At 35.1% G+C, this 18,785-nt stretch overlaps 1 protein-coding gene across 4 annotated transcripts in view; it reads left to right on the top strand.

Annotated features, from left to right (window-relative positions):
* The window catches only part of Ih (hyperpolarization activated cyclic nucleotide gated potassium channel Ih), a 383,966-nt gene that overhangs the window by 45,291 nt on the left and 319,890 nt on the right, over window positions 1-18,785 (top strand). For all 4 annotated transcript variants that reach the window (XM_073086748.1, XM_073086746.1, XM_073086747.1 and 1 more), the window contains exon 2: window positions 2,774-3,300. In XM_073086748.1, coding sequence (XP_072942849.1) covers window positions 3,254-3,300 — 47 coding nt within the window. In that variant the 5' untranslated portion in view covers window positions 2,774-3,253. The remainder of the gene's footprint in view (window positions 1-2,773; window positions 3,301-18,785) is intronic.

Below are 18,785 nucleotides of genomic sequence, written 5' to 3'. Positions count from 1 at the left end.
GATTTCTCGTTTCATTTTAATATTTTAGAGTCGAAATGATCATAAAACCATCGATTGAAGTGCATCAGTGAGTGAGTGAGTGACACAGTCAGAAGTGTGTCAGTGTTTTGATGACAATGACGTTCAACAAAATAGGATTTTTATGGTCCAGTACGTAATGTTCTGGGTTATCGAACCAAGGGTCCGTATACTGTACCATAAGTATGAGGTTTACTTTTTTTACAAAAAATGATTGTATTTGTTTACGTATTTGCCCAGACATGTCCAATAAGCGCCCCTAGCGGACTGTATCAGAACTGATTGGAAATGTATGAGAAAAACGTACAAAATCATACTAAGAGTACTGTTTATAAATCTCGAGCGGTGTTTCGAGAGAATAAATACGTTCACTTTATTAACTGATCGAATGGTTTGTGAAATGCAGCTATTTATATCGTGTAGAACTAGATCGTCTGTCTATTTGGGAACCGCTGAACTTATTTTGAGCTTTTATCTGAAAATATATGACTTATTTCGAGATACGATATTCGGTATATGATATTTTTTTATTCAGCTTGCCTTGTTAGTTTGTACGTTAGGGTTAAATCTTGCAAATGAATTTGTAATTATATAATCCAAAACGAATGAGCTGAAATTTTGAATACTTACTCTTTTGGTTTAGATGACAAATTTTAACTATTTTTTGACCTTATTTATGGACAATTGTCCAATTGTCCATGATATTTCCAATCATGATATTTGTCACAATTGTCCAATTGTGACAAATATCATGGACACCTGGAGATGGGAGACCAATTATTTTTTATGGACCCCATGATAAGTATGAAAATTAAATTAAAATACTTAAGAGAAGATAGGAGTAGCCAAGTAAAAGAAAATGAAAAGAAATGAATGAAGAAAGGATATAAAAGGAAGATTACAAGGAAGATAAGAAATTATAGCATCATATTTATGTTTTAAAATGAAGATGCTTTAAACAAAAGTTTAATAGAATCTCAGGCAGCTTTTTCCGTTCAAACGTTGTTCAGTAATCATTATTAATCTTGTGCTTCGATGAACTGTCACTGGCAGAGCGCTGCGCTGCGAGGGAAGATATAATCTTAGATATTTTTAATTGAAGGCGAGAAACGGCGAACGATAATAAGTACCTAACAACTAAAAAAATATGATGCAGTGTAAAATAGTCGAACTGATAGTGGCGGATTTACCAATAGGTTACGTAGACTAGATCCTGGGCCGGCAGAATTTAAGGGCGGCAAATTTAAATTGAACGACTATTTTTATCAAGTTGCAGAGACAATCTTATTTTAACTATCTTTTTTGTTCGGCGGCAACAAATAGTGATTTGTTTTGGTTCAACTTATTTGGTCTGGACTCTGGATAGCTCTCAATTAAGGTATCAAATCACAAAGGCGGCAAAATTTGTACAGCCTATTGGCGGCAAATATGTAAATTCACACATTTTCATCAATATTGTGTCTTGCATCGCTATAAAATCATCTTCGTCGGTAAAACAAGTTCTCTAAATTAACAGGATGAAGTTTAATGAAAAAATTTAGCATAATCGCTAATCCCAGGATCTGTTTTGAACACTTATAAAACAAAAAATCTCTCGAGTGCAAAGACAATCGCCGACTTCATTTTAACATTGCTTAACAAACTTTCGAAGATACGATAAAGTTTGTGAACTTTAAATAATCAATTTATCGTAGCTGTTTTAATTAACTTTTATTTTTATATATTTTCATAATATAGGTGTAGCAGACGAGCCTGACGGTAAGTGGTTACTGCCACCCATGGACATCTGTAATCAATACCAGATAGGATTAGATATTCCTACCTGAGGTCGACCACAGATGAGCCGCTACCCCTATAGACTAAGCTGGAATGCCCCGGAAAAGTATGTCTCCCTTACCACACCCTTCAAACCAGAACACATTACGACTTTACACTGCAGTTACTAGGCACAAATGGGATGTTTTGTAATACTTATTTATTGATCCTAGATACACAATATAATTGTTGTTTTAAGTACTTGACCCATTTTTCGTGACATTTAGCTCTCAACTGTACCAGAAAGTGGATTAGAAACTCTTAAAGGATTAATTGGGGTCCGCCTGACCATTTAATCAAGCACCGGTCTAATTACAAGCAAACAAAAATCATGCCGCGAGTAAACGATACTTAGGACTTTTTGGGAAGAGTTTATTAAAAACTCCATATATGTTTTTTTAAACGGTTGGGTATAATAGGGTTGTTTAAACAAAATGAAATTGATAATTGTGTTTGGTTTTGAACTGTAAAGTATTTAATAGTTTAAATTAAAGTCAATTTTGTGCATTTAACTGCGATACCTTTATAGATCTGAAATAATCCGTATAATATTAGTTTATGTTAATAATAAGTAGGTACCTAAATGGAAAAAGAAACTTATGTACAAATACGAAAATAAAAAGTAAACAAAAGAAAGGAATCTTATAAAATGTTATATAAATAACTATAAAGCGACGAAAACTCAACGACTTTATATTTTTTTATCTCTAGTTCATTATTCCATAAATAACTCTTACTAAAGCTTAATTCCCCTAGCTTTTCTCATATCCCTAAAATCTTGCTTGTAGCAAGCACGGCTTTAAACTCGGATATTGAAATCGGATAGCGCTCCGCTAGGTTTTCGAAGCTGTTACATAAAGCATTCTAGATACTAAGATGAACCACATGCACGGAATGACGATAAAGCTTCGAGAATTTAACCATTCTTTCTCTTTTACAGATTCCGGGATCCGGGGTTCGAAGAGAAATTTATAGAAAATATATTTACCTACTAATTAATAACCAAGCGCCTTCAATCAACTCAATTACGCGGTAGATAGAATATTTATTATACTAAAATTATTAGTGAAGACAAGTGCCAAGCCTGAAACGAAACATTGACTGCATTACAGCATTAAAATCGGTCATATTTGTGATAGTGAGACCTATGGGAACAGATGTCAGTGTGAGGGACTAACGCGAGGTCAGTACAGCAATAGGGCTGGATAGCTTGCGCGTGGGCAAGATTGAAGTGGTGGCCGGGTGCGGGTGGGGCAGGCGCGCGCGCGTGCGACCATTGCACGCGCTGGGCCGCGCGGCCGGCATGTTGGCGTCGCAGCGTTCGCAGTCCTGCAACGAGGAGGGCGCGTTCTTCGGCGCGCGCGCGCTCCGCCGGCCGCGCGGCAAGGGCAGCGGCAGCCCGCCCTGCTAGGGGTACGCCATGTCGCTGCGCAGCCTGCACAGGAGGCTCTCCTCCGCCAACCATACGTGAGTACTCTTTATAAGCTTTTCTAACTTAATGTATTCCATATATGAACCAGGCGTGAACATATTGATAAGTCGACCTACATTATACAAATATCTAAATATTATTATACAAATATCTACCTATATATACATTTATATATATTTTTAAATATAATAGGCATTGGGATTAAGTAATTTGTAGAGTGAATAAATAGATAAGTTAACGTGTATTTTTAGAGCACATACACATCTTGTAAATTAAATAAGTCTCTCATCAAAGAATACAAATAGGTGCAATGAAAAATGTGCATTTTTGACTTGTTAACTTATCCTCGCCTGATACAGTTATTATAGGCCGACAATTTAGACTGTTTGATTATAATGAGCATTAGGATTACTTACTTTATAGAGCGATTAAATAGGTAAAATCCGCGCCAAACTGCTAGTCCGCTCGAAAGTCGTTACGAGCAGATGTAGTCATACAATTTGCTGTGGCGACGCGACTCATATTTATATTCAGAGCGGACTAGCAGTTTGGCGTGGACTATAACAGGTCAACGGTGCTGTTTTTAATGCACACACGCATCTTGTAATTTTTTAACTCTCTTACCAAAGAATATAAATAGCTGTAATGAAAAGTGTTCATTTTGGACTTGTTTACTTTCACGCCGTTACTTACTTTAATTCACGCCGTAGGCATAATAGGCCGATAAATACACTGCTGAATTGTTTGAAGATAATTCTGAGAATTGAAACATGTTTCGTAGAAACTGCGTTTCAAATTAAAGTGAAATTGCAGTTACGAATTGCAATTAAAGGTTAGCAAAAGCTTAAATGTTGTGAATTTCGCTTCGGTTGAGTCGAGTGTTCGTTGTCCATTTTAATTTGTGTTTTCATTCACAATACCTCGGGCTTTTATTTATTAAAACGATAGTTTGATAGATCGGTGATCTTTGTTAGTGTTTTAGTCACTTTAGCAATCTGCTGTACACAAGGAAAATTTGCTTCGATATTTATATTTATTTTTAAATTTACATTTAAGTTACTTAAGAGGTAGGGTCCCTGCTGTAGATATCCAATATGGACACTCCTCTCGGACCTATGAATGTACTCGTATTTTATCGTGTCATTTAGAAACGGTTTTAATTAGTTGTGCATACACTTGAATGATTACCTACTTTATTCTATTACATTCTAAAGTCATTTTGGAAATTTAGTTTGTACAACCAATATTAGGCGCATTATTTAAACGACTCAAAATTTCTTACACTTATGTCGGAATGATTTTCATACTTAACTTTTTGTTACTTGAAGTTGGGCTAATACATTGATGCTCAGTTCATAGCAACGATTTACCAATTAAGTGGACAAATCAGAGGTCACCAAAATACGCAATATCGTTATTTCCATAGGCAAATTGGGCCAACCTTTGGAGATTTATTCAGAGCGCGAAAGACGAACCAAATCCACCCGAAGTGTACGTACAAGTGGAAAAGTAGGGCTGCGTTATTTACGAAATTTGTTTACGGTTCACGAGTAAAAAGTAAGCTTTCCCTGTGATGTATGGATAGAGAACAATCTATTTTCCTTTAAGAATTTCGTCAAACTCAATTACGTTTCAAAGATCGTTCGAACTAAATTCACATATCGATTTTGAAAAACGCGTTTTTAGATATACATTTTCTCATGCTACACATAAAAGCGCTTCTATTTAAGACTAGCTGACCCGGCAAATTTTGTACCGCCTCAAAATCTATTTATCAAATATATTTCATATAAAATATAGCCTATGTTACTCGTGGATAATGTAGCTTTCGAATGGTGAAAGAATTTTTAAAATCGGTCCAGTAGTTTTTGAGCCTATTTATTACAATCAAACAAACAAACGTTTTCCTCTTTATACTATTAGTATAGATGATAATTGATCTTACAAATTTTCTGTGCGACAAATATATAGATATTTTGCATAGTGCGTGAAAACGATTTGCACCCCTATTTCAACATGGCGGCCGAGAGATGTGCGACCCCACAAAGTTGGATTTAGCTTCAAAACTAACCCCTTAACATCAAAAATAAAAACTTGCGCCCTAAGATTTTTGCAAACCACGTGTAACTTTTTAATGGACTAATATTGATTTAAAACTTATGGAATGTAGGATTGTCTAAAAGAGTACTACCTTTACTATTTCCTATCTTTACGTGTTAAATTAACAACAAGAAGTCTAAGGACTCGATTAGACCAACTTTTAATTGTCGTATTTGAATTTGAAACTTTTCAATATCAAATTAATAATTATTTACTTTAATCTATTAGCTTAATTGAATTCAAATAATTTGCTTACATTTAATTTTTAAATAAGTTTTAACTTAGGTAGTGGTATTCTTTATTTTTATTATTGTTTTAATGGAAAAGACGCGGTGAATAGATCAACACATAATAGAATTTGTCTACGCTATATATAACCTTGTATATAGTTCTTAGAATGAGTAGCTCCTCCATTTGTCGCATGTTTTTAATATGAGTATTCTCAAAAAATAATATTCTAAATGAGTAAAACATTGGAGGCGATTTAGCGATCATAACACGATCATTAGAGCCCCAGTTACCGCTGCTAAAATCATATCAATCTATTTGCTTAATCTAAAACCAAAACGAAACCCATTTAAAATATTTTTCCGGTTAAAACCTAGTAACCCTGCGTGCAAGTGATCAAAACGACGAACCCAGACCTCTATTGATCATACTACGATCTCTGCAGAGCGAGTTATAGTCCGCGCCAAACTGCTAGTCTGCTCCGAATATAGAAACGAATCGCGTCGAATAGCAAATTGGTCTTGCCCGCTCTAGCCCATGTGTACCTGTACATAGCTGCGTTAGTATGCTCTTACGTTCCTGCGGAATATATGCACGTAGTTGTGCGCAGCAACTTCAGGGCGGACTAGCAGTTTGGCGTGGACTATACCACTGCAAATCATATCAATCTAACTAATCTAAAACCAATACGAATACCATTTAAAATATTTTCCCGGTTAAAACCTGGTAACCCTGCGTACAAGTGATCAAAACGACGAACGGGCATTGGGATGTGAATATTCAATTGCCCTCTAAATCCGAGGCAGACTGGCGCAAAAATCTGCTGAATTTCTTCACGATAATGCACTTTCTACCCTCACTTTACGATTGGTTTTTGAGTGGGAGAAACGACTTAACAAGGTTGAATGCCGTTAATCGAGATTTAATTTATGTAAATTGACGTCATAAAATGTATAATGGACATTTGGACCTCAGGACAATATCGGTCATATAAGCATTAAAGCAAATCTTATTATCGTAGTAATAATTGACTGTAATTATCTAAAATTTACGATAGAACTACTAACTATATGGTATTCCATTCCACAGACATGTAACGAATCAGACACAGGCCGTGTCAGATAAAATAATATCATTATATGCTGTGTATAGAATGTATGTGTATGAACGGATTTACGGATGTAAATGGGTACTACCGTCAATGGACAGTTGTGATCAACCCCAGATAAGATAAGAGTCCTATCTGAGGTTGCTCCTTGATACGTTGTTACCTTTAAGGACTAAATTGTAACGCCTCGGATAGATACGATTTACTTACTACGCTTTAAACCGGAATGCAGCAGAGTTTATCTTGAGCTTTCGAATTCGTATTACAAAGGGCTCTAAGGGCTTCAACCATTTAATATTAAAACCCTCTTTGCGAAGATAAAATAGTAAGCATAAACCAAACAAAACGGCACACGATAGAATATCAGTTTTGGTACAAGTTCACTATGTAGCTCGGGTCAAAGCATCAAATTGAATTTCATATGCAAATCTTAGCTGGCTTCGCTACGAGCTACAAGTGCTACGATTAAAAGAGCAAACTTGGTCATATGTTAATGAATACATGGTAATATTTGATGAATTCGCTATGCCAAATGGTTTACTTCTCTCTGTTTATATATGGAATATTAGTACTTCAAAAAACATAAAAAGGCAAAGGCTAAAAAAAAAGAAAAGTGCATATTCTTAAATTAAACTTGGTCAGATGTTAACGGATGCATGGTAGTTTTATGTGTTTACTATGCCAAATGTTTTACTCCCCTCTGGATTATTAATTGTACTTTAAAAATAAATTTATGACCTTCACATTCTGTTATCAAACTTGGTCATACGTTCATGAATACATGGTTATATTTGATGACTTTGTTATACCAAATGTTTTATTTCTCTCGCTATACATCTAGAACTTTAATTATACTTTAAAAGAGAAAACTTTGAATTATAATTCAAAAGTGAAACAGCTGTGGATACTAATACAAAAGTTATATATTTTTAAATAATATAAAAGAAAAGTAAAGTAAGGAATACTTTAATTATTGTAGAACCTACATATATTAGCCAGCTAATTACAACTCACAGTAATGAATAAATACACTAACAATACACAGTTTACATATCTACACTAATATTATAAAGAGGAAAACTTTTTTTGTTTGGTTGTAATGAATAGGCTCAAAAACTACTGGACCGATTTTAAAAATTCTTTCACCATTCGAAAGCCACATTATCTACGAGTAACATAGGTTATATTTTATATGAAATATATTTGATAAATAAATTTTGAGGCGGTAAAAGTTTGCCGGGTCAGCTAGTACAATATAATATAGTGTTATATTGTAAACTAAACAACATACTTACAAATAAATATTATAATAAGTAAGTAAATTTAACGCTTTGTCAACGCTTTTAATACAAAAACTAGAAAATATGAAAACGGAGAATGAATGAAAACGACGGGAATAATTTATGAGACGTATAAATAACAGTGAAACTTAATTTTCAGGAACTCTAAGGGCTTCTTTTCACTAGTGTTTTTCCAGCTTAGGTTTTTTTCACACTAGCGTTTTTCCAGCGTAGCCGCGACGCTAGCGCAGCGTTATGTACAATTGTGCCATAGGACTATTATTAACTACAATTTATCATTATAGGTTTTGGCATTAAAAAATAAAAACTGAATTGTTTAGAGTTATTTTTATAAGTTTTTGTTACAACATAAAGTTATCAATGTCATTTGACTAAAAATTCCACGATGGGTCCCGTAGCCTTTAATTTTTTAATTTTCTTCATTGTTTTTTTTTGTAAACGTCGCGACATACGCCACATAACGCAGTGTTATGCACAAATATGTTCAAATCCTTTTCTTTTCTGTAAAAATATTATTTTTAAATTCATCAGTAGTATTCATTTAGTTCATGATAATACCAAACTGATAAGAGGACAAAGGGAAGCTTTGCGTATGTTTAAAAACGCCTACACTAAAAACGCTATTGTGAAAACGCCATAAGGCGTTTCAATATCATGAAGCGTAGGACTTAATGTGTGACGTAAGCAGTGAGTCGGTGGGATTTTCCCCGGAGATATAAATCATTTTGATTGATGCATCAAAGACTCGGTTGACAAGGTCACGAATGAATTGTGATTGTTGGCGGAACCCGAGCGTCTGTCACATAGCGATACCCGAGTAACACCTACGCAGGGTTGGCTGTTGCTAATTATCGGGTATTAGTTTGTCAAATGGAATAAATTAACGAAATTATTAACACGCTTTTATTAGCTTGGGTTGTATGTATGTACGTAACAGAGTAACGGAATCTTTGAATCCGATTTCTATCCACTTTGAACGTTCAGTTTAATTCAAAATTTTGAAGAATTATCAAAAACCGTACCCTTATAGCGTGATTTTTAGTTTAGAAAATAAGAATGTAATTGTAAAAGTAATTTCCCTATAACTCAAATGTTCTGAAACATATCCATTACGCCCTCTTGTAGAATGTTTTTTATTTTTTTAATACGCTTTCTACGCTCGCAGCCTCATGCTAAGGTGGGTGGGTGCCATGGACACGTCTATAGAAACATACATAAATACCCAGACCCAGCACAGAAATCTAAATTTATGTTGATATCTGTCTCACCGGAGATTAAACCTGGAACCTCTGCGCATCAGACAAGTACGGTGACTGCTTAGGTACGCGGGTCATGTATTTTTTTTAAAAAGCCACTCTCACATGGACAATTGCTACACTAAAGGTGGCACTAATGCGTCCCAGACGTAATAACTTAATTTATTCCGAGGTTTGATTCTCAGGCATGCATGTATACGCACCTTTGTTTTTTTAAACTTATGTGCGTGTTATAAATTATTAAAATTTTATTTCTTAGATGCTTAAAGAAAACATCACGAGGAAAAGTTCTCACGAATTGGAGGTCTTCACGCAGTTTCCCTTCGTCGACCAATTCGTACTTTGCCCGCTGGTCAATGTTTCAATGGACTATACGGCTTAAACCCCTCTTACTTTCCGTGGATATCCGTATCCAACAGTGGGACAGTAGTCTATCTATACTAATATTATAAAGAGGAAAACTTTGTTTGTTTGGTTGTAATGAATAGGCTCAAAAACTACTGGAACGATTTTAAAAAATCTTTCACCATTCGAAAGCTACATCATCCACGAGTAACAGGCTATATTTTATATGAAATATATTTGATAAATAGATTTTGAGGCGGTACAAAGTTTTCCGGGTCAGCTAGTTAATTATATTTATGAACAATACACCAATGTGTCTTTTAGACACCTGACCATAATCGATAATTGATATTTACGAACAGCAAAACAATGTCTTTTAGACACCCATATATCCGTATAACGTATCAGGTATTCCCTCTCACAGTCGATATTTCGCCAGTGGCTATTCGATGCTTAGCAGCCCTGCCAGCTAATAACATTTCGCGTGGCTTTGAAATGCCCTATTCATCGGAATTGGTTCGCCGCAGGTTATTGGATTATGCTTTGCAAGGTTCAATACTAAGGAAACTATTATTGATAGCCGCAGCGAATAATTTACTCGATTTACGACGATTGACCTCAAACTGTTTGTTGTGCTTTCATTAATGAATTGTTAGTTTTGATCTATATTACGATTTTATGATTAAAACTGACTGAAAGTATTTAAATAATTAATAGCAAAAAGCAAACTGAGAACAGTAGGTATAGTAGTATGCTTTCATTGTGGAATAGAATAAAGATCGTGCGATTTTTAAGTTACGAATTTATTGCCTTTTTTTTTTTTTACGAATATTTAAAAAACGTTAATTATTGCAGTGATTTTTTTAAATAAGTGTCTAACTTATTATTAAGTTTGGTCAATAATTAATACCTAATGAATTCCTGAGGGGTAAGCGTTCAGAATTACATATTATTAAGAACACAATCTTTAAATCAGATGTATTATCTAATCATATTAAGTGTCGTTAATCTTGTACGTCATGCCCGACGAAACAAATACGAATAATTTCATCGTATAAATGTAATGTAACAGATACCGTTTTACATAAATGATTGTATCGTGGCGCGATACAAGGGCAGCGCAACTGACATGGCGGGACGTCGCGACATGTGACATGCAGATGAACATCGCACGAACGACTAGGGGTCGAGCAGACGAACTACTTTTAGTGTCGGCGATCGACAATTTAACTGGTTTTCCGAAGTACATCTAGTAATCAAGTGCTTTACACTGTACACGTTTAAGTGGGTAGTGGTCTTTTTGGGAAGCCGAACGACAGTTATAGGTCGTCGACGATCGGCGGCTGTTGTTAGTAGTCGCTAACGATAGGGCAACTGACGACGCTAGTCTGTGGCGGTTGTCGTCTGTTGTCAGAGACCGACAACAAAATATACTCCGTTTTACGAGTCTGTTTTGTAATCGCTGAGCGCAGTTGGCGACTTTCGGCGGCAGTCGTTGACGACTGTTGGCGATAGTTGGCGATGGACGTCGGGGACTCTTATATTAGAATCTCGATGCAACTATGCAGCAACGGAAAACGCGATAAAGCGTCTTTAAAACGTACGTTTCCGATACGGCGGCTACAGGGCCGGATTTAAGGGAGGGCCACCGGGGCGGCAGCCCCGGAGCCTCCACAAAGGATGACCCCCACAATAAAGACGTCAGATTTTTTTTTATTTCCGACTAGTAAACACTAGAAAAAAAAATATCTTTTCCTTTGATGTTTTTTTTCGCTGTTTTTCCTTTATCTACAGTACTTTGTACAAACATGAATACTAGAAGAATCTACCTGCGTTTCACAATAAAATATTTATTGAAAAACTCGACTGAAAAAAATGTTCATTTTATTCGGAAAATAATTTGGGGCCAGGGGGCCTTCACTCCTTTCTTGCCCGAAGGCCTCTAGACCTCTAAATACGGCCCTGGGCGGGCAAACGCAACATGTCGCAATAACGATGCATCATCTATGCAATCGCCAAAAACGCAAATCGCCAATATTAAAAGTAGCATGTCTGCTAGCACCGTAAATCATTTGTTAAGTTATTAACTAATGCTTTGCAAACCTAGCTTAATCTTTGTGACAGGTGGAGGACGTGTGACAATGACGTAGTGTTTGAATATGTAGTTCGTTGTTGTTTAGTCTCGTACATTTATTTGGTTAGATGCTTAGTTGTAAAATGATGTTGTAAGGTTTTTTTGAAAAAAGGGTAAAAGAAATTTGTGCATAAGGTTTCAACATACACTACGCTCATGGAAAAAGATAAAATGATAATTATTTTCAGAGGTGCAACACATTTATGTTGCTTCTTAAATTCTTATTATTTAATATTTAATAAGAATATTATATTATTTAATAAGAACTTCATTATTTTTAAAGTTGATTACAATCTATTCTAAGCGTTTAGATAGATACCTACTACATTATTTTAGTAAACAAAGATAAAATAAAAATTAGGATCACTTCTTGAAGAAAAAGGTTTTGAATGTGAACCGAGTAAGTACTCAAATGAGTATCGTTATAGTAGAGATACATTTTATTATCGTAAAATAAATGTTATGAAAAAAAAACCTGTTCAAAAATATCTCCAATATTAATTTCACATTATTTTCATTTGCATATATATAAAATAAATAACATGAATTCATTGCTTAACAATTAACACTTTAAAAAAGGCGTTATTTACGATATGAGTCTACTACTTCTTCGTAGCATTTCTTTTTACTGAAATAGTTGTAAGATCCGTGCAGAATAATTTTCTCTGAAGAAATAATGAGGTGGGCTGCCTGTCTTTCTAGATTATGTTATGTCAAGATATCATTTATACGCTTTCATTTCTGTCATGTTATTGTCTAAGGAACTAAGCTGAGTTAGGCGAACAGCAAAAATAAATCCTACATACATTTTTATTTCTCTTATGGCGGCTGAAATTTTATGATTCTGTCTACATCCTATATCTGTGTAGGTAGAGGTCTGTGTGGGGTGTCTGTGAGGAGGTGTGTCCGCGAGAAATTTTCCAATAATACCTCTTCAATGAATGTACCTAACTAAAAAATTTTTTTTTTAAAGTTTTTTATCTGACACTACTTTTTTGTATTCACTCACACTAATGCAAAGCTCAGCTTAGGCCTCGCGGACTATACCTATGTATATTTTCAACTGTTACTATGATCAAACTAATCAAATTCTAACGTGATTATTGAATTATTATTTTTTCAATGAAACCTAAATTATGTTTAAAGAAAATTTGAAATAATAATGATAATGTTTATTATTTCAAATTTTCTTTTACTTCTATTAAAATAATGTGGATAAGTTGAAAGCTTTAAAAAATGCTTATAATTTATAATCTGACTTCATCTATTATTTAGCTGAGTTATTTTGTATTAAAATTAAATCATTCCGTCATTACTTGTAAATATCAAAATGAGAGCATAAAATGGCTCATATTTTTGATTTTGTATAACCCTTCTTTATCTAACGGAGTTTCTTGAAAAACCTTAGAAAACAAGAAGTATCCCGATATCAAACATGAATACTTTACACCGTATAAAACATACGTTCGTTCTAATTTGCAGCTGAACCGTTATCTCTGGGCTTTGCGTTGCCAAGCTTCTACAAAAACAATAACAAGATAAGGAAAGAAACTGCGGGCGAATACACTTCTGTATGTGTAGAGTATCTAAATAGGTAGTGTTATGTATGTGTTCACAAAGAACTAAGTTGCCTAAAATGTTGCACAATAAATTAATATAAAAGACAAGTTTAAAAATACATACTTTTTCTTATTCTTCTCAAAATACCAATTCATTTAATACAAAGCACATTGTCATTTTATGACGTCACTAACCTAATCGTGCATAAACCTAATCAAACGTATACACAATTTTAGCTCAAGCGGTTGGGACTAACTGGTTTAAATTAAATTCGGTTACAAGATTTGACCTAACACATACACATACACACTAAGACACACTGCACACTAACGAATGAACTACCAAGGCAATACAATGCGTAGTGGATATAGTATGGTTTGTTTGGTTCGTCTTGTTCCCTCATTACAATAGTTCTATGATAACAGAAAACGACTAAGCTTTCAGTACCGAGACACTGCTATTGCTATTATTACACTATTATTGAAATGTATTTATGAATGGAAAGTATCTTAGCCTAGGTTAAACTAAAGCTTGACAAGGGACATAATAGTTTACCGCAAACGCCTTGCCATATACAATACATAAATACCTAGAAATATGTTACCAGGTCATAATATAAAGAGAAATATTATTGATTTGAAGTAGAAACGTAAATAAGCGGGGCAAGCAAATATGAAATTTACTCTATCATGCTGGGAATCAGAGGTTTAAATCTGCGGCATCTCTGATTTTTTGAATTTATATGCGTATTATATATTATCATTTGCTTTTTGGGTTAAGGAAAATGTCTTGAAGTACAGTACATTACATGAGAGTTCTCTAAAAAAATACTTTGCCCTACTATGGCCTAAAGCTTTGTCATTCTTAGAGGAGACCTGTTCCCAACAGTGGCTATAATCATGGCTTGATGATGAAGATATGTATAAGACAGAGAAAATTTGCCAGTGATTTAAATAAGATAAATTAGTAGGAAATCATAGATTCAAGTAAGATGCTATGTTCGGTACATATAATTATGTTGATTATGAAGACTTATAGAAGCGAAATCTTGGAAATACTGGAGCTAGAATAGTGCTGTATGTTCAATTTCTACATATTATTCATGGAAACATTACTTGCACTAATAATATCGCCTCATATATTCCTGGAAGGCTGCCAGGATAACTTTCTTGCTAACCCAAAATACCTTAAATGAATTGTTTTATTACAAATGTAGGTAAGAACTTTACTTTTCTATACCATCCGCGACTTCTGATGGGCTTGGTGATATAGGCTTAGGTGATTTCTGTGGTTATGATTATGTTTAATAGCTCAGTTCTTGGATTTCTTACCACTCGTCTGGATATCTTAATTTGACCTTTTTTTGACGAGGCGTAAACCTTCAAGAGGTATCCGCTGCCGCGGGAGTGACACCAGATAATGTAGAGTTTTACGATACTTTTGCGGTGTCACTGTTGGGCGCTGCCCGGGAGAGCTATACGATCATTCCACTCCTTTTGGGTGTTAAAACGCTATGCAGCTACACATCTGTCATCCCGGGGTCACAGGTTGGGCGGTTCGAGCTCCCACTCTGGTCACCCACTACCCCGGAACCTCCCTTCTTGTAGCCTCTTACAACAGGCACGATATATCGTTGCCCAATTCTGGTCCCGAAACAAAAGCAACAATCCTAAAGTACCTAAGTAGCCTAAATCCGTATTGTATAAAGAGAATCAAAGATTAATCCAATTCAAGAAATGTAAGGGAAATATACTGATAATATGCTTTTCTGACTTAGCATTTCCTTTGCTGAGACAGAATACTACGAAATTGTATTTAAATTGCAAATAAAAGCCGGAAGTTGAAATTGTTTCACCGATTTTCAGCTTCGAAGAAAGCCGTAGATGTCTTCCTGTACTCTATTTGTTTTTACTAAGAAGTATATACGTTTCCTCGCGTTTGATATTTACTTACTGTATATGTACAAATAGGTAGGTACTAGGTATACCCTTTCTCAGAATGCGAAAATCCTTGCCGAATTTCAGTGAATATAAATCTTGTTAAAGTTTACAGTGTAGGCAAGTTTTATGCATTGGTATTGGTTAATATCATTGGTTTATTTAAAATGATTGGATAAAACTAGAAAATACAATGATTAGTTTAAAACTTTAAAGCTTTATTTATGGTCTAAGATTCGCCAGATTAGGGACGATCTTCACCCATCTGTTTAATAGAAGAAAACTATTATATCAAGTATATTAAAATATATTTTGAGTATGTAGACTAAAAAAGTTCTGGTGATTTTTTAGTCCCCAATCCCCTAAAACAAGAGCAGAAATCTAAATTTATCATTAAGGAGTCTGTCTGGTCAGGGATTGAACCTAAAACAGTCTGCATGTCAGACCGGTATGGTTACCGCTTTGTCACGTGGGTCGTCAACCTCCATGAGTATTGCTTACATTTATCACTGTAATTGTAGATGCATAACCGCAAATTTTTTTATGGCAGTATACGAGTGTGAATAACTTTCAACAGAGAGTATCGGATGTCTCACAAAGGTGGTGGTTTATCAAAATGTTAAATCTTTAAATATCTGACAAAATGTTAGCAGTAACTGATATCCGTGATAAATTCTGCAGAGTGCATTTTTTATTTTTATTGCATTTGTCTGTTTATTGCATTTGTCGGCTTTGCTTTTTTTCCATTCAAGTAAGTTTATGCTTGCTTATTAAATCGAAAAATAATTCTTTTTTGTTTACGAGCTTATCGTGAATGAAGAAATCTTCAAATATTGTATTTTATTGGTCGAATTTCGACTAGTAGGCGAACTCTAGTTAGCATCAATTCGATAACTACAATCCACTACAGAGTACTTTTCGAAAACATTTATCGAAACAACGTTTATTTCTAGGGAAGAGTTAGTGTTTCGCGTATTAACCAGCTCTATGAGGCTATAATAACGGTTAGTAAACATAAATTTGAATGTAGAAAGTTTGAAACTTCCATTGCAATTACATGTGACAACGGCCACGAATTGCGTGAAAATGATACGATAAAACATGTTTATTTTAATGTAAAAGGGTTCAAATTAGCCTGATAACGGGAAGTTTGGGAGTCAGGAAGCAAGGGTCACGCCACAAAGTAGATTTAAAGCCACGCTGTATGTGTTCCGGGTCTTTGCTTATGTGAGAATTTTAGCTACATTATGTACAGTGAAGTTAATTAATGGTTTTAGCAAAAATGTAACTGCTAAAGTATATTATAATTTTTGGGATTGGAGGAGCAAACGAGCTTGTAGTTGACCTGATGGTAAGTAGTCACTGTTGGTAAGCATCCGTAGACCGCTGACCAAGTCCGGTTCTACCTGAAGCTGATCACAGAAGCGTTGCAACTCTTAAGAATTAAGAGATCGCCTTATCATCATCATCATCATCATCAACCCATTAAAGCCCCACTGCTGGGCACGGGTCTCCTCTCATAATGAGAAGGATTAGGCCATAGTCCACCGTGCTGGCCAAGTGCGTATTGGTAGACTTCACATAACTTTGAGATTTTTTTATAAATCTCTCAGGTATGCAGGTTTCCTCACGATGTTTTCCTTCACCGTTTAGCAAGTGATAATTAATTTCTAATACGCACATAACTTTAAAAATCAGAGGTGCGTGCCTGGGATTTGAACCTCGGACCCCTCGATCAAGAAGGCCGAGTTTCTTAACCACTAGGCTATCACTAGCGCTATCGCCTTATATGTAATGTATATTAGGCGGCATCTAAACTTCAACCGAAACAAAATTCCTTTACGCTAGAAATGGGTGCGGCAAGGGTAGCTTTCCGGTCGAGCCATACTAACTCTGGTAGAGTTATTTTTTTTTTTATTTTTTTTATAATATAAGAGTAGCAGACGAGCATGCAGTCCATCTGATGGTAAGTGGCTACTGCCGCCCATGGACATCTGTAATCAACCCCAGATAGGATTAGATATTCCTACCTGAGGTCGGCCACAGATGCGCCGCTACCCCTGAGGACTAAGCTGGAACGCCTCGGAAAAGTCTGTCTCCCTTACCACACTCTTCAAACCGGAACACAGCAGCGCCTAGCACTGCTGGTAGTTATACTTTTAACCTATAAATTAAATATGAATTAAATAGATATATCTGTTTGAGTTATATTCAATGTAAACTTTGAAAGTGTTTAAACAACTAAATGAAGAGATAGATTAGAAAAGGACACAGGAAACTTTTCATTCCGAAAAGTGTAAGGATCCCGCGGGAACATAGGTAATTATTATTTCTATAGACCACGCGAATGAAATTGCTACTACTACAAAAAATAAATACGTGTGGCACTCGGAGCCTGCGGCGGTAAAGCTATTGCATAGCATTTTTTATGCTATGAAAACGCTCAGAAGGAATTCCAGAAATACAATATATTCTTCCATAATCATCAACATTTACATGAATACATCTTTATCCACTATTTTATCATATCTCCATTATATAAGACATTGCAAATATCAGCTGACATTTCATAACTCCAAGCAAGACTGAACATTCTAAAATGTAAAATAGAAAAGTATTTAATAAGTGACATAAAGTATTAACAACCAGCAAAATAAATGGATCAATGCGATGTGCCTGTGACATTTGGCCGAATGTTACAGGTACATCGCATTTTTCATTAATAAATGCACTTTGTTTATTCATATTTAAAACACGTTGTACACAAATTATTTGTACCATAAATCATAATGGCGTTTTGATTTTGTGCTGTCAAGTCTGTCAGTTGTAATTGTACGTTTAAAAATAACAAACACTCTTTTACGTTATTTTATCAATCCAGAATTCAACATAGCTTATGTTGATAAAACATATTATTTGGATAATATGGTAATATAATTTTGAATTTTATAATGGGAATATAAAATATACTTCACGCAATTTTAAGATTTCTGCACGGATTATAAAAAAATGTGTATTACTGCCATCTGTGTTCAAGTTGACGAATTAAGGTTATCAAATAAAATAATAAGGAATGTAAAATAATACTTTATTCAATTATATCCATATTTTTCTATTGACAGTCAACAACTCGGTTGCCTGGAGACTTGATATCCAACAGTCCTCCACCGCTATTTTCACTTACACCACCAGGGGCGCCGGCAGCATTTGGTCAAGGTGACGGCGCACCAGTATGCCATTTTCAGTTCTGACTTCATAATGGAGTCTACATAATCTTCGGATGACGACTCCGAACTCCCATTTAACTCTTGGGTTGGTGTAACTGCGGACTTGTACCTTATCACCTTGTCCGAACTCCTACGTTGGCGGTGCATTGTAATGTAATCTGGATAGTGGGGCGGATTTCTTAAATAAGGCATGCATATAGGTTCTTACCTCTCTGCCGAACATTAACTGATAAGGTGATAACTCTTTTGTATTAGGTGTACGTCTCAAGCGTGCCTTGACAGTTAACAGTTTATCAAATAAACTTCCGCTCTTGCTGATATAAA

The sequence above is a fragment of the Epargyreus clarus genome, unplaced genomic scaffold (genome assembly GCF_041222505.1).
Source record: "Epargyreus clarus isolate Ecla_fem2 unplaced genomic scaffold, WU_Ecla_fem_2.2 ptg000024l, whole genome shotgun sequence".
Taxonomy (NCBI): Eukaryota; Metazoa; Arthropoda; class Insecta; order Lepidoptera; family Hesperiidae; genus Epargyreus; species Epargyreus clarus.
This window is presented reverse-complemented; position numbering and strand designations above follow the sequence as displayed.